The sequence below is a fragment of the Macrobrachium nipponense genome, chromosome 9, assembly GCF_015104395.2.
Source record: "Macrobrachium nipponense isolate FS-2020 chromosome 9, ASM1510439v2, whole genome shotgun sequence".
Taxonomy (NCBI): Eukaryota; Metazoa; Arthropoda; class Malacostraca; order Decapoda; family Palaemonidae; genus Macrobrachium; species Macrobrachium nipponense.
The window spans coordinates 58,905,798-58,920,544 of NC_061110.1; the positions used below are offsets into that span (position 1 = coordinate 58,905,798).

The 14,747-nt window shown below is 36.7% G+C and overlaps 1 protein-coding gene across 3 annotated transcripts in view; it reads right to left on the reverse strand.

Annotated features, from left to right (window-relative positions):
- Window positions 1-8,255: 8,255 nt before the first annotated feature.
- Window positions 8,256-14,747, reverse strand: part of LOC135218399 (protein scarlet-like) — a 40,309-nt gene continuing 33,817 nt past the window's right edge. For all 3 annotated transcript variants that reach the window (XM_064254697.1, XM_064254699.1, XM_064254696.1), the window contains exons 9-14: window positions 14,456-14,561; window positions 13,794-14,018; window positions 13,173-13,308; window positions 12,739-12,844; window positions 12,204-12,304; window positions 8,256-9,962 (exon numbers count right to left, since the gene is read on the reverse strand). In XM_064254697.1, coding sequence (XP_064110767.1) covers window positions 9,754-9,962; window positions 12,204-12,304; window positions 12,739-12,844; window positions 13,173-13,308; window positions 13,794-14,018; window positions 14,456-14,561 — 883 coding nt within the window. In that variant the 3' untranslated portion in view covers window positions 8,256-9,753. The remainder of the gene's footprint in view (window positions 9,963-12,203; window positions 12,305-12,738; window positions 12,845-13,172; window positions 13,309-13,793; window positions 14,019-14,455; window positions 14,562-14,747) is intronic.

Consider the following 14,747-nt stretch of genomic DNA (forward strand, 5'->3'; position numbering starts at 1 on the left):
CTAAGGGCTAATAGGAGCTTTGGTATAACTAATCTATAGTTGTAAAAATGCTTCATAATTTCACCCTTAGTTACTTTGATCTTATTGAGTCGAATATCATCAACGTACGACTTTTAGTTTCACCGAAGATTCACTTGAGCTTGCCTAAAATAATTTTTTAAAATTTTTTGTCATTATTCTCGATGCTGAATTCAGTCCAAAACCTACAGTTGTCAGACAATATGTTTTACCTTTATATTCATCAACTGACACTTTTATAGCTCCTCCGTTACTCTAATTTGCAAATAAGCAGATTTTAGATCAACAATGGTTCCAGCCTGTTTGCTTCCAATTCTCGAAGGGTCGTATTTTATTCTTGGAAGAATTTTCAACAGCCAGCAAGGGTATAATAGCCGTTTTCACATCTTGCCCCTACGTGCGGGCGCCCATGGCTTCAGCCACAGCCTATATAGCTCGCCCTTTCTAGCTGTTAGCACTCACTCATATCAAGAACACAATCAAATCTGCTGTAATTCACATGATATTTTATCGAGAGTAACAATAACGAATGAAGAAAAGACCAACTTCTCCAAGCTAGTACCTGAGAAACCAGCTAATGTACCCAACCTTCACAGCTCTTTGGGACATGTCTAGCAGTCCACCTCTTTTGTGATAATTTAGCAAAAGCTATGAACGCACTATCAGTAAAATGCCGCTAACGGGTTTCACTCCATAACAAATCAGACTGCCCTGTATCGATTAACACTAAATTCAATGCCATGGCGTCGCCCTTTGGCTTTAAGTATAAAAATACAAAAAACTTGCTGTATCCGAAATCTTCTGCAGCTTGGCTACAAATTTAACTTTCTTCAGCCAAGATCGTACATCTCCCTCACCGGCAAGCGATTTCAACATTTCACTTGTCACCTTGGATGGCATAGTAATGCCTAGATAGTCTATAAACTCTTACCTATTACGATGGAAGAACGGCCACTCAAATAATTCGAGAAGCCGACACAATACCTGGAGAGCGTGCTCACAACCTACCAAACAACACAAAACCAAAATTCCGATAGATCTGACCAACTCAGTAATCACCCAGTAACCCACTCCACATACGCAGCAGAGTTACCATTAAGAAATAGCTGCCAATAATTCTAAAATCTACCACACTTGACCATTAAATTCCTGAAAGGTTAAGAAGTTTACTGAAAACTGAGGGCAGAAGCACAGTAATTATAGGTCAAGTCCTCTTCGATTTTGTAGCTTGTTAAGTTTACAGGGATCCAGATTTAGATATCTGATGCGTGGCCAGTTTTACAACAGGTAAAAGAATCACTCTTATGCATGAAAGTAACAAAACCATAGATATGCTCTATATCTATGAACAAAACAGCTCAAAAGCTGAGCTCAAAAACGCCAGATATTTCATCGTTATGCAGTCGGTTATGATTTGGGAAAGATGGAGGCTTTACAGTTGGTTCTAATGCTGAACAAATTTACATAGGTCACGTTGAGTTCAGAATATATCACATCTTTAATTTCAGTGCATTTGTTAAATATAACGAATTAAGTGGAGGTGTTTGACAATTTGACTAGGGTTGTTGTTGCACCTATCTAAGCACGCTTACAGACACAAAGAACGTCTGCCTTCTGCAACTTTCTCATTTCTGACCGTGTAGAACTGTTCCCATTAGCTGGAGATGTGAACATAATCTATCAAGTTCATGCATTTATGTATTCTGATATTCATAATACAACAATCAAGAATCTAATGAAATTGCCGAATCTCGTTTTCCTTTCTGTAAAGTTAGTTATCTGACCTTCTTAGTATTAAAATATAATTGTCAAGACTCCTTTACTTTACGACTACATAAGGTAAAAAAAAAAAAAAAAAAAAAAAAAAAAAAGACTTCGACTTGTTGCTGGCTGCTCCATAGATCCTCAGCCACGACAGAACTATGGAAATTGTCAAAAGAAAAACTGTAGGATTGCCATTCTCGAATAGATGTGGTTGTTACATTTGTCAGTCTAGTATGCATTAAACTACACTTTGATTGTACTCAATTTTCAAATCTCCTCTTCTTTCATTCCAACAGTTACTTTATCCTATTCCATGCAACATCATTTTGCTTCATCACTGTTGAAAAAAGTCCAGCTTTGACATGTTAGTGGAGTTATGAATTTAAATGTTTATAGGATCCGCAATACCTTCGCCTTAAAAAGTCTAAATATTCTTGCGTATTTTTTAAACTAATAAAAGAAATCATTTAAACGATTTTGTTTGGTTTTTCTACTTTTATTGCTTGTGTTTCATTTTTGTTTCCTCTTTACCCGGTCTTTAATTGCTTTCCATTTGCCAAATTTTATATACGTTTCATTGATAAACAAGAATGAAACCAACCTTATATATAAATAAAAACTAAGACAGTCTCTGGTACATTACCAACAACACCCAAAAGGAACAAGAACAACTAGACTCAGAAGTGTATAGCTAAGGATAAGGTAATGTGGTGTATTATTATTATTATATATTATTTTTTTTGTCTATCACAGTCCTCCAATTCGACTGGGTGGTATTTATAGTGTGGGGTTCCGGGTTGCATCCTGCCTCCTTAGGAGTCCATCACTTTTCTTACTATGTGTGCCGTTTCTAGGATCACACACTTCTGCATGAGTCCTGGAGCTACTTCAGCCTCTAGTTTTTCTAGATTCCTTTTCAGGGATCTTGGGATCGTGCCTAGTGCTCCTATGATTATGGGTACGATTTCCACTGGCATATCCCATATCCTTCTTATTTCTACTTTCAGATCTTGATACTTGTCCATTTTTTCCCTCTCTTTCTCTTCAACTCTGGTGTCCCATGGTATTGCGACATCAATGAGTGATACTTTCTTCTTGACTTTGTCAATCAACGTCACGTCTGGTCTGTTTGCACGTATCACCCTATCCGTTCTGATACCATAGTTCCAGAGGATCTTTGCCTGATCGTTTTCTATCACTCCCTCAGGTTGGTGCTCGTACCACTTATTACTGCAAGGTAGCTTATGTTTCTTGCACAGGCTCCAGTGGAGAGCTTTTGCCACTGATTCATGCCTCTTTTTGTACTGGTTCTGTGCAAGTGCCGGGCATTCGCTTGCTATGTGGTTTATGGTTTCATTTTTCGTATTGCACTTCCTACATATGGGAGAGATGTTATTTCCATCTATCATTCTTTGAACATATCTGGTTCTTAGGGCCTGATCTTGTGCCGCTGTTATCATTCCTTCAGTTTCCTTCTTTAGCTCTCCCCTCTGTAGCCATTGCCATGTGTCATCGCTGGCTAGTTCTTCAGTCTGTCTCATGTATTGTCCGTGCATTGGTTTGTTGTGCCAGTCCTCTGTTCTGTCTGTCATTCTCCTGTCTCTGTATATTTCTGGGTCTTCGTCTATTTTTATTAGTCCTTCCCATGCACTCTTTAGCCACTCGTCTTCAATGGTTTTCAGATATTGCCCCAGTGCTCTGTTCTCAATGTTGACGCAGTCCTCTATACTTAGTAGTCCTCTCCCTCCTTCCTTTCGTGTTATGTATAGTCTGTCCGTATTTGCTCTTGGGTGTAGTGCTTTGTGTATTGTCATATGTTTCCTGGTTTTCTGATCTATGGTGCGGAGTTCTGCCTTCGTCCATTCCACTAATCCTGCACTGTATCTGATTACTGGCACGAGTTTTGACTTGAGTATCGCCTTGAGTCTCTGCATGTATTCTTTCCTGATCGTGTCCTTCATCTCTTGGTGTTTTATATCCCCTCCTTCCATTATTCCCAGGTATTTGTATCCTGTTATTATTAATTATATTATTATTATTATTTATTATTATTATGATTATTATTATTATTATTATTATTATTATTATTATTATTATTGTATTAATTCACACCATCTATTTTCAGTCATTGTCATTCTGAACGCCAGCACCATTGACCATCATCGCAAACATTTAGAAAATAATGCCGTCTATCCACAGTCAGAGTAGTGACATGCAATATTTGAATCGTAATGATGAACAAAATTATTGCTAGCCAAGCAATGATTTTGTATAAACTTCATATGCTAAGAAATTTCTTGCATTTGTGAATGAAGTTCATTTTGTGTACAACATTCCTGAAAAGTCTTGACAGAACGAAATTGTGTTTGAATTTTTGTAGCTATCAATTTTTTAATCGACTTACACACTCTTGAAGGACGGGCTTATCTTATCTACACTCAATCAGTCTTGTTTACAACGCTATATGTTCTTGCATAGTAAGTACTTACTCTTGAAATTTACACCATACTTTTATTTCAATATTGTCTATGGTTTGTGAAGGTATATAACATGCATATTTACATGGCCAGCCTCCTTCCAGCCCAATCATAATAATTAAATGCTCTCCTTTTGAGCATGGAATCAATAAACGGCATTTTGAAAAGGTTCATATTCAAAGAGAACGGCAACACAATTAACAGCAGTTTAGGCACACGGAACTAAAAAGAATCCTCTTCTCTCTTTAGAATTTGTTATTGTCAAGATTTTAAATGTTACTACGCCCCTAATAAATTAAATCATATTCCAAATGACCCAAACTTTAAGATGATGTATAAGCCATTTGTGAACAACTGACTTGTATATAAATTCGGCATCATTTAACCAAGATTTTGTGTTAATTTATATCCAGTGGTGGATTTAAGGGGGGAGGGGCACCGTGGCCCCCATGGATATAACTAACAGGACATTGTTTACTTTCAATAAATCATTATTAGTAGCCAAAATTTGCTTAGTTAATGATGATTTCATCAACAACAACGGTACAACAACAAAAACAATATCAACAACTACGTACTAATGTGTGTAAGTGTATACACACATATAGTATATATATATATATATATATATATATATATATATATATATATATATATATATATATATATATATATATATATATATATATGAATGATAATCCTAAGGGCCCCAATGAAAGATTTCTAGATATGCCGCTGTATAACATTGCTAGAAAGTAATTCAACAAAGGGCAAAGCTCCCCTATGTGAGGTCAGGAAGGCAAGTTCTAGTTAAGTCAGGGTATGGCATTCTAGGTGAGATTAAGTTTGTTTTCGTCGGCGGAACCTTTTCCGACGTTCTGCATTCGCCCATCAATATGTCAATTTAAATCATCATTGGAATCTCTAAAATAGCAAAAGTCTGTGCCTTCAGGATTTTTTAAATATATTTTTACAGTTTAAGTCAAATGATAAATCATGAAAAGTACGCTGTCCTATGAAAATCAGCTGGAATGCTTTTCTCGTCCTATTCTAAACATTAAATGTAAATTTGCAAAGTCTCCCCTGACTTTAATTCAAAGAAAACGATAGCATGATAGTTTTTTTCCTAGGATGACTATCTTATGAGTCTTATCGCGTTATACTGTATAGCGTGGATCTGAATCATTATAGTTTTTTAATAATGAGTTTTGCACGTCTGTTTTCGCTGGCTAGGCGATGAATTTATCTGCTCACTCACAGAGAAGGATAATTATTGTATGTTGTTAAAGCCAATAAATATTTTCTAATAAAAACAAAAAGTTTAAAAGCTTTGTTAATGTATGTGCTCAGTGACTGAAAATTATTTTAGTATCAATGCAGTTTTGATATAGTTTTTGATAATTTGGTAATTCAGTTTCTGCAAATAATTATTTCAATTACACAGCTAATTAGTCAGGCATGGTTACGGCAATGTGTGCAATATATAGCTTTCCAAATGCACTCCACGTTAATGTGAAAATGGCAATCACATTAGCTTAATTTTATTTCAGAATTTAATATTAGGTGTTGCTTCTGTAGGTAAGAAGAATAAAGTTCACGGAAGCTGCACAAGCCTAATGTTCAGGGCACACGTCATTCTTTCAGACATTATATGCAGATAATATACAATTAAGCAACGTATAGCAATCAACACAAAGCACAAGAATATACTTCGCATCTATCCAGTTACACCAGTTCCTGGCTGTGAGCAGCGATGTTCACTATATATAGTTGTTTGTGGCAGCTTTGCAGTCTGGTGTGGACTGTACCAACAACTGCGAATGGCTAACTATGTTCTGAAACACGGACTAAGAACACGTACTGGACTTTGTTAAATTTGTGGCATACCTGAAGATGGAAACTGAAGTGTGTGTATAATTCGTAACCAGTGGTGGACTCACTTAAAAATATGAAGGTACGACCTTAGTCCGTGTTTTGGTAAGATAAGTAAGGTTCATTCTTTCGAGACCAACTCTCTTGTATTAATTCCCGCCATTTTTGACGATACGGGGACACTGACTGATATGATGCAAAAAGGAAAATGTGATTTTGACTTTTTACATCGCTGATACTAATCCCCATTCGTTATGGCGATACCATATCGACTCGAAGTTCTGAAAAGATAACAGGGTGGGAACCAAGGTCCTGGATGACAACGTTATTTTTAAGAGTGGAAATTCGATTGCATCGTTATAGCTTTTTACATGTAGACGGGTATGTAATTTACGTAACTGCATACTTTATCTCATAAAGGGGATCTTTGAGCTTTTTTATTTTAAAGATGTGCATTAGACTGCATTTTTTATACAGTATTATCTCTCTCTCTCTCTCTCTCTCTCTCTCTCTCTCTCTCTCTCCAAGATTCCTGTCTCTTCACGAGTTGCGTGAAGTAATCACAAATGCATTCATCTGTTTTCTTATTGACATGTGTCATCCTTGTTTTTGCGTTCATTCATTAATGATTGCAATAGTCCTTTTGTTTTGGTCATGTTGCACTCTTAAGCATACAGAAGCATAAAATAAAGTGGAGAGAGAGAGAGAGAGAGAGAGAGAGAGAGAGAGAGAGAGAGAGAGAGAGAGAGAGAGAGAGAGAGAGAGAGTTCAGTAGCTATTGTTTTAGAAAAGTAACGGACACTTTTCACTTGTGGAATGATGGTCATTGAATTGAACCTTCCAAAGGTTCAATTGCTCGTTATCTTTTCAGTAGTTTCACGAACACTGGCATCGAAATACTCATGCATGGTAGATATTTTCTATGCACTTCCAGACTATATTACTAATTAAGACAGCGCGTCTGCTGATACCAGCTGAATTCACAAAAATAGAGCATAGGCCCTCACTCATATTTTGACAGGGATATGATGTCACATGATTTTACACTTTACTACCCAACGGAATATTGGCGAGTCATGAGATTAAATCATTGTGAATTTCATCTGCCAAATTTCAATAACCAAAGTAATGAAATATTTTAGAATGTATTATGTATACACACACACACACACACACACATATTATATATATTATATAATATATATATATATATATATATATATATAAACTGGCCACAAGAGAGACAACAGAACCTATTGCTTTTTCTCTTTCGTATTTTCCTGTTTAACTGGAATACTAGAATCACCAGTGAAATGTATCTGCTCACTGGTCAGACTCAGGGACACTAAATATCTGGCCGTGGATTTCTTCTCAACAAAATAACAAAAATCACACGGCTTGCGCGCGCTCGGGCACACACACACAATAAAATACAAAAGGAGTACAGTTTTATATTTAAAAAAATCTGTTTCCATCGAGATATTTACCGCTAGATTGTAACCTAGCTTTTCGGCAATTTTACGGGCTTAAATGACATCCCTCCAAACATCTGAGAAATGAATTCTCAAGGCGTGCACACTGGAAAATGTGAAGTTAGTTACATACAGATGAAGTTACGAGAAGTAAGTGATATGGAAAAAAAAAAGCCTATTGTCTTTCACCGTTCCTTCTTTCGAGCGATATTCATAGCTCTCGGTGTAAGAGAATAATAATCAACTTTGTAACATAAAAGAGTAAATTCTACATCTTCTGATTTCAACTGAAAATAAAAAATGCGCAAAAGATATCTGTTCAGCGTATAATGCTGTATGAAACTTTCAGCCACGGCCCGATGGTGGCTTATGCTGTTGGTACCAATAGCAGTGGCAGACGAGCGATCATGGCTAACTTTAACCTTAAATAAAGTAAAAACTATGGAGGTTAGAAGGATGCAGTTTGATATGTTTGATGATCGGAGGGTGGATGATTCACATACCACTCTGCAGCCCTCTAGCCACAATAGTTCTTAAGATCTGAGGGCGGACAGAAGAGGTGCGGACATTAAGACGAATAGCCGTCTCAATAGTTTCCTTTTACCGAAAAAATAAAACTCAATATGCTGATCAGGTTTTAAAATGACTCTCAGTAACCAAAATGTTTTATTTTCATAAGCTTTTGCATTCATTCATTTATCTAAATTCACACTTGATACAGTCAGGACAATCAGTGAACAACAATGACTAGTGTGATAAAAATATAATGATAAACTATCATTATGAAACAATAACTAAAAAAGTCACGATCAAAGGAAAAATAAAATGAAAAGCATATTGTACATAATAAGTTTTAGAGACAGGTTCAACGTCCAAAGTAAAACACTTGATATGATATTACCATTAGCACTAGAATTGCATTTCTCTAACAGTAAACTTCTATCATTTCAAGATTGAACATTAATGGCCGTAAATTATGAGAATAGGTAATGCATAACAGTCTATAACTATAAAAATGACTACTTGCAAATTCACTTGCGTCTCTCTCTCTCTCTCTTTCTATTGCTGCACCAAAAGATTAACAGACAGAGGAAGCGTTTTGGGACCTGTTTGTCCTGAGGACGTTTTCATTCTTTTATTCTGCCACGCTTTGAATACTGTTCCCGTTTTTGGACTTCAACAGCTGAATGTCATCTTAAATTGCTTGATAGCAACTTGAATTCGGTTAACCTTCTTGCACTTAATCTTGGTATGAATCTCCAGTACCGTCGTTCGATTAGCTCACCGTGTATACAGACAGGGTCAGAGCAGCCATAATTCTTGCTATTCTTTGCGTTCAGATCTTCTCAGACTGTAGGTACCATTTACCAATTAGTACTGAATATGTCGTTAATTCTAACAGACTCGTCTTTTCTTCTGTGAGGTTCAATACTACGTAGTTTTTCAGAAGATTTATTGCTGCTGGGACCAAACTGTGGAATGATCTAAATCCTGTAGCTGAATTGTTGCAAATTCAGAAGTTCAAACGTGGTGCATTTTGCATTTTTGCTGTTGTTGCTGAGTAGTTGGACACCTGTCTCACTTCATAGTTTATTTGTTATTTGACTCATCTATTTTACTTTGTTGTTTCCGTAATTATTTACTTTTTTATTTCTGTTTCACTATGTATACTTCTCAGTCTTCTTTTCTGTACTGCTTTCCATATTGGGACCATTGGGCCTGTAGCATATTGGTTACCCAACTAGGGTTGCCTGTTTGTTCTGTAATAATGATAAGAATGAATCAAACCTTGCTTCCTATCGCAGAGCACCAGTCTTTTGAGAACCTAGAGCTTGTTGTAAGCCGAAAGGTTTTCCTCTGGCCCCATTGGTAGTGGCAGAGGCAACATTCTAAGGCAAAGGGGGTCACAATTAAACTGCCCATGGCTTTGTAGTCTATATTCTACATTTAATATGATACTAAAAGTAGCTGGAATTCATACACAAACTCTGAAAGACCTATTCGTGAACAGACAGGCGAAAAAAATCACACTGAAATGAAAAGATTACTGACCTTGACAACATTCAAGTTTTGTGGCTTTGCCTATCTAGCTGAAGACTGACATTGCTTCCGTGAGTCTTTTCCTTGAATCATAGCACAATTTTTGCAGCTCACCCAATCTGCACTGAAACCTTGTTAGCCACCAAGTTATTTTTTCTCGCTCGCATATAAAGTCCAACAAAGCCAAGCAAATGAAAACAGACATACAATATCGAGAGGAAGGCAAAATCGTAGGAGAGATGAGTCGCTTTAAAAGAATACTCGTTGATCACTTGGTCTCCTGTGCTGATGCAGGGCACTCCGGGAGGCATCTCGCAGGCTGAGGGAGGAAAAAGATTCGCTGTTACTTCGTCGTTAAATGTGACTCGCGTCTTTTCCCCAAAAATTTCGAGATGCTAATCATCACATGGCTTTTGAAACCTACAATTCTTTTGCTGTTCGGATTGAGAAGCATACATAGTGTGGCTCATAAAAAGAGTGGTGTACCATTGCCCTCTGATGAAAATGAGTAAACTCTACACGACACGAGATGAAATGATCTAAAACTGTAATTATGTGCATGATTTTATCATGTAAACACGAGAATAACTTATAATATACATATATACACATGTTTGAAGGCTATTCTCGGGTTTATAGGAGAATTTACATGCACCTAGTTTCAATTTCAGGTAACTTTCTAGTCTCATGTACGGTTTATCTCTCTCTCTCTCTCTCTCTCTGTCTCTCTCCATCTCTCTCTCGTCTCTCTTCTCTCTTATCTTCTCTCGCTCTCTCTCTCTCTCTCTCTCTCTATATACTATATATAAATCTATATATATATATATATATATATATATATATATATATATTATATATATATGAGAAATGCATACATATATACACATATATGTGTGTATGTGTATATATATGATTATATATATATATATATATATATATATATATATATATATATATAATCATATATACACACATACCCCACATATATGTGTATATATGTATACATTTCTTATACAAACAAACTACGTACAAAACATTATTTACAAATAGGAACCACGATGATGGGACATAACAATATTAAAGGGCACAACGAACAGTACTTTTGAAGAAGACTTCAGGTAAGGAACTGATGTCTTGAACTGAATCTAGAACTGAATCAGGTTACGAGATAAACCAAGGATGAAATCTCCTTCCGCATCTTCTGCAGAAGAAGGCCGAGACTTGGTTTATCCGGTTACCTCAGTTCGCTCATCCTGGACAGTTGTTCCTCACCCGAATACCTTTCTGAAAAGTAATGTCCTTCGCATGCACTGAAATGTGGGCGAGTGAACTAAGTGTCCAGGAACTACTAACTCTTGCACATCCAGGCGCTGGCGATCAAAAAACTTTGACCTAAATGACGGAGTCATATTATTGTGGATTATTCTAAATAAAATTCTTTTATCAGTTTTGCACATGAATAATAGAGACGGTGGAAAATTTTATATTAGGTGAAGGAATGATACAAATAGTGTACAAACAGTGAAGTCCTACAATAAGCATTAACAGACAGAGACAATGCAAAAAATATTGTGACTGAATATTTAGTGAACAAACGCGATCACCTAAAAAACTATTACATCGAGTCTTCACTGTTTTATCTTGACAAAACTAACATAAAGCTAGGGTCATAATCAGTGTTAAATGAAGCTTTAACGTTTCATACGTAAAAGCCAAATGATCTGACTTACGCCGAGCTGAAAAGAGCTTCTTGCTCTGTCAGCTTGTTTCGTTTTCACTCTCTTATTTTACTCGGTTTTTAATTGGTGCTTAATTTTTGTCTTTCTTTCCATCAGTTTATTGTACGTATTTATTTTCTTTATTTAGCTAGTCATTCTTAACTATCTTTTTTGTTTAAAGTTTGAGAAATATGGAGCATCATGTTGTGTTGCCTTGTTATTAGCTGTCTGTCTATATTCTAACTTGGTTGGTTTCGCATTTGGTCATCTATTTGAGACCGAGAGTTATATAGAAATACTCAGTTGTGGCTCTCGAAAGAAACCTAATATCTTGGTACACCTTAAGAGAGAAAGTTAGGAAAGTCTCATCTGTGAGACTGACTCCCAACAAAAATCATTCTTTGAGTAATCAGAGAAGTCTCTTAATAGGCTATACTGATCATGCAATGAGATGAAGCCTCTTTAAAGGAGCTTGCCAAGGGGATCAAAGAAAATGAATGGATAACAAAAAATTCTAGCGTTTCTAATGTTATGATGTTAGTATGTCTCTGTAGAAACTCATTCCGAAGAAAATATTTTCTCTTGGATGTAAAAAACCAAATCCTTGAGATTTCATTTTATATTGTGTTGATCTTGCTAGATGACAGAAAGTAACTCATGCCCTGATTGTGGTTAGGGGAGTGCCATCTTTTTCATGAACTGAGCCTGGAACTATCCTAAATGATGGTCTAAAGCTAGACCTGGGCTTCTTCATTCTTCATGCGTAGCTCAGGGGAAAGCTTTGCTACAAATCTTTGAACACAATTTCTAGCTGTGTGTGTGTGTCTCGTATATCAACTTACTTATATTCTTGACTCCTTTCCATTGTGTGATGGTCAACGCTTCGTTGGAATACATGAACCATGACAGGTATTTCACCCAGCCAATGAACCATGGCATTGATCTGTTGAAGAGATAGCATGAAATTCTGATTGTATTTAATAACTATTGGTGATCTAATGTTACTCATAAAACCAAATAAACTGTGTATATCTATGACTTAATCATTCTGAATTAGAATTAAAGGGTGTAACATTATTAGTATAAATAGACCAACAAACTGGGTTTAACACTGATGATAGAATACAAGGCAATCCCCAGTTCATCTGCTCTTAAAGAAAGATAATGAAATCGTGATCTCAAAGCCGTCCAAGTGAAATTATTTCAATAAATTTCTTTACCTGAATGATTTTCTGAACAAAAAATTTAACAGGTTTTCTGCTTTAACACGCAGGCAAGAGGTCATTGACTTAAATACAAGTAAAAAAATTATCCTGATAAAAACAGATCTAATTGCAGAAAATAAGACAAGGAAAGGGGATAAAACGATGAACTTACGTCAGGTTGATGAATAATCCGCCTGATATGAGGAGGACAACGTCGAAAGGTATCAAGAACAACATGATGTAGGGGATGCTCTCAAACATGGCCGAAAACATCGATCCTGGAGTGGATGGTAACACTGAGATCAGAGGAATTGCTTGAAATGTCCATATTCTATGTTCACAATGCATGCCAATGAACAATGGCTTTCAGAAATGACTTTTCTTGGAAGAAACAACTTCCTGAAGCTGCTGTGTTTTAAGGATACTGACTAACTTTCCAGGACCAAACAGTTCCAAATATCAAAGCTGTACTCGAAGTCTGACAACATACTTAAATAACGTTTGCTTCTCACTTTTTGACGCCTGTTAAAGAGAAGAGCTTGAACTCCACTGATATTACAAACACCTTTCGAGCTGTTTAGTGAACTGTTCTTGGGAAAATCTTACCGCAAGCTGAAGCCGTATTCGCAGTGAAAATTGTGATCAGAACAGTCATGAAAAAGTGGTAGGCGTGACGCTGAAGACCCACCATCCAGTAGCAGATTAGGCAGAAGACGACAGGGTCAACAATGAAGCCCGGGACCTATAAAACAAAAAACGTGAAAACATACTCGATATTACTCGGTGCTCGTTCGGCTGTCATTTTTTCAAAGTCTCATCTAAAGTAATTTGCACTGCCACCATTGAATTTCGAATGGACAATGAAAATAATATATATTCCCAACAGAGAAACATATTAGCACTCCATTATTGTATCCCAGTCTTATTCAGCCAGGGCGTGAATAGCAGTTCTTTAATTGGAAAATATTTATGTATAGACCATGGTATTCAATTTAAAGTTATGTACTGCAGCATTACCATTTAGCTGTTCTGGGCCACAAACAGAGCTACTATATAAACATGGCCATGGTATTTTCAGTCTAGCTGTTAGTTACAAAAAGTAAATAAATGAGCCGGTTTTAACCCAAGACTAAGAGATTAGCCACAGAGCAATGAACGATGTCACTGAAAATCGTAATGGGAAATCATCGCCGTAAGTGCCTGTATCTTTCCTCTTCGTCAACTTACCAGCGCCACCATCTTAGACAAGTAGTAAGTGTCGGCTCTGTAGATGCCGTTCTTGTATTCTCTCAAGAACAAAGGCATTTCCTGAGGGAAGATGTTGAGAACTCCGTAGAGGGAAGGGAACGTATTCTCCGTGATGAATATGAAGAGAACGCCCTCGATGTCTTGGATTCCAGCTTGGTTCAGTTTCACATTCGTGTAACACACGCCCACCAGGAACGCGATCAGCTGTTATTTTTGAGGGAAATCAAAGAAAGGCGGATGTTGATACTTTGTGAGGAAATGTCTGGTCGTAAGAATTAAACACAGAGACACACACACACCTACACCTACAAAGAAGCAAAAGGATACCTGTATATCAAAACTGACTTTTTTTGTTTTGTTTTTAGTTTCATATTCCTTCATATACATGAGTACGGTATCTTGTTCCAGTTACATTAGGAGGTAGGAAGTCTCGTAAGACAGACTGAAACTATAATCCTTGATGGGGAGTGATTACCAGGCCAAAATTCTTTGATAGAATAAAAGGAGAAGAAGAAGAATAAGCAAAACTGCAGTTGGTAAATACCTTTTCAATTTTGTAAACTGTTAAAAGAATAACGAAAGGACAAAGAAATGGTGGTGTAACAAACAAGGAAGAACGTAAACTTCATCCTTTTGCTTACAATTTTCTGCAATATTCTGATGGAGTGAATGGCGGGATTGCGGTATGAATCGACCAGAGACCGCCAAGTGAGCCACCACAGTTGGATCAGCCAGTTGGGTTTATGTCTGTGGAGGGGATACAAGACACACATGTCAGAAACATACAATAACTTTCATTTGGAAGAACAGCTGACGAATTCTTTTCTTTGGATTCTTTCTAATCTCCATTTTTCCTTTGTTCACACATCTTGCAGCAAGCAGATTATGTGATAACATACTCTGTTGCGTCTTCACAACAATGAATGTACATTT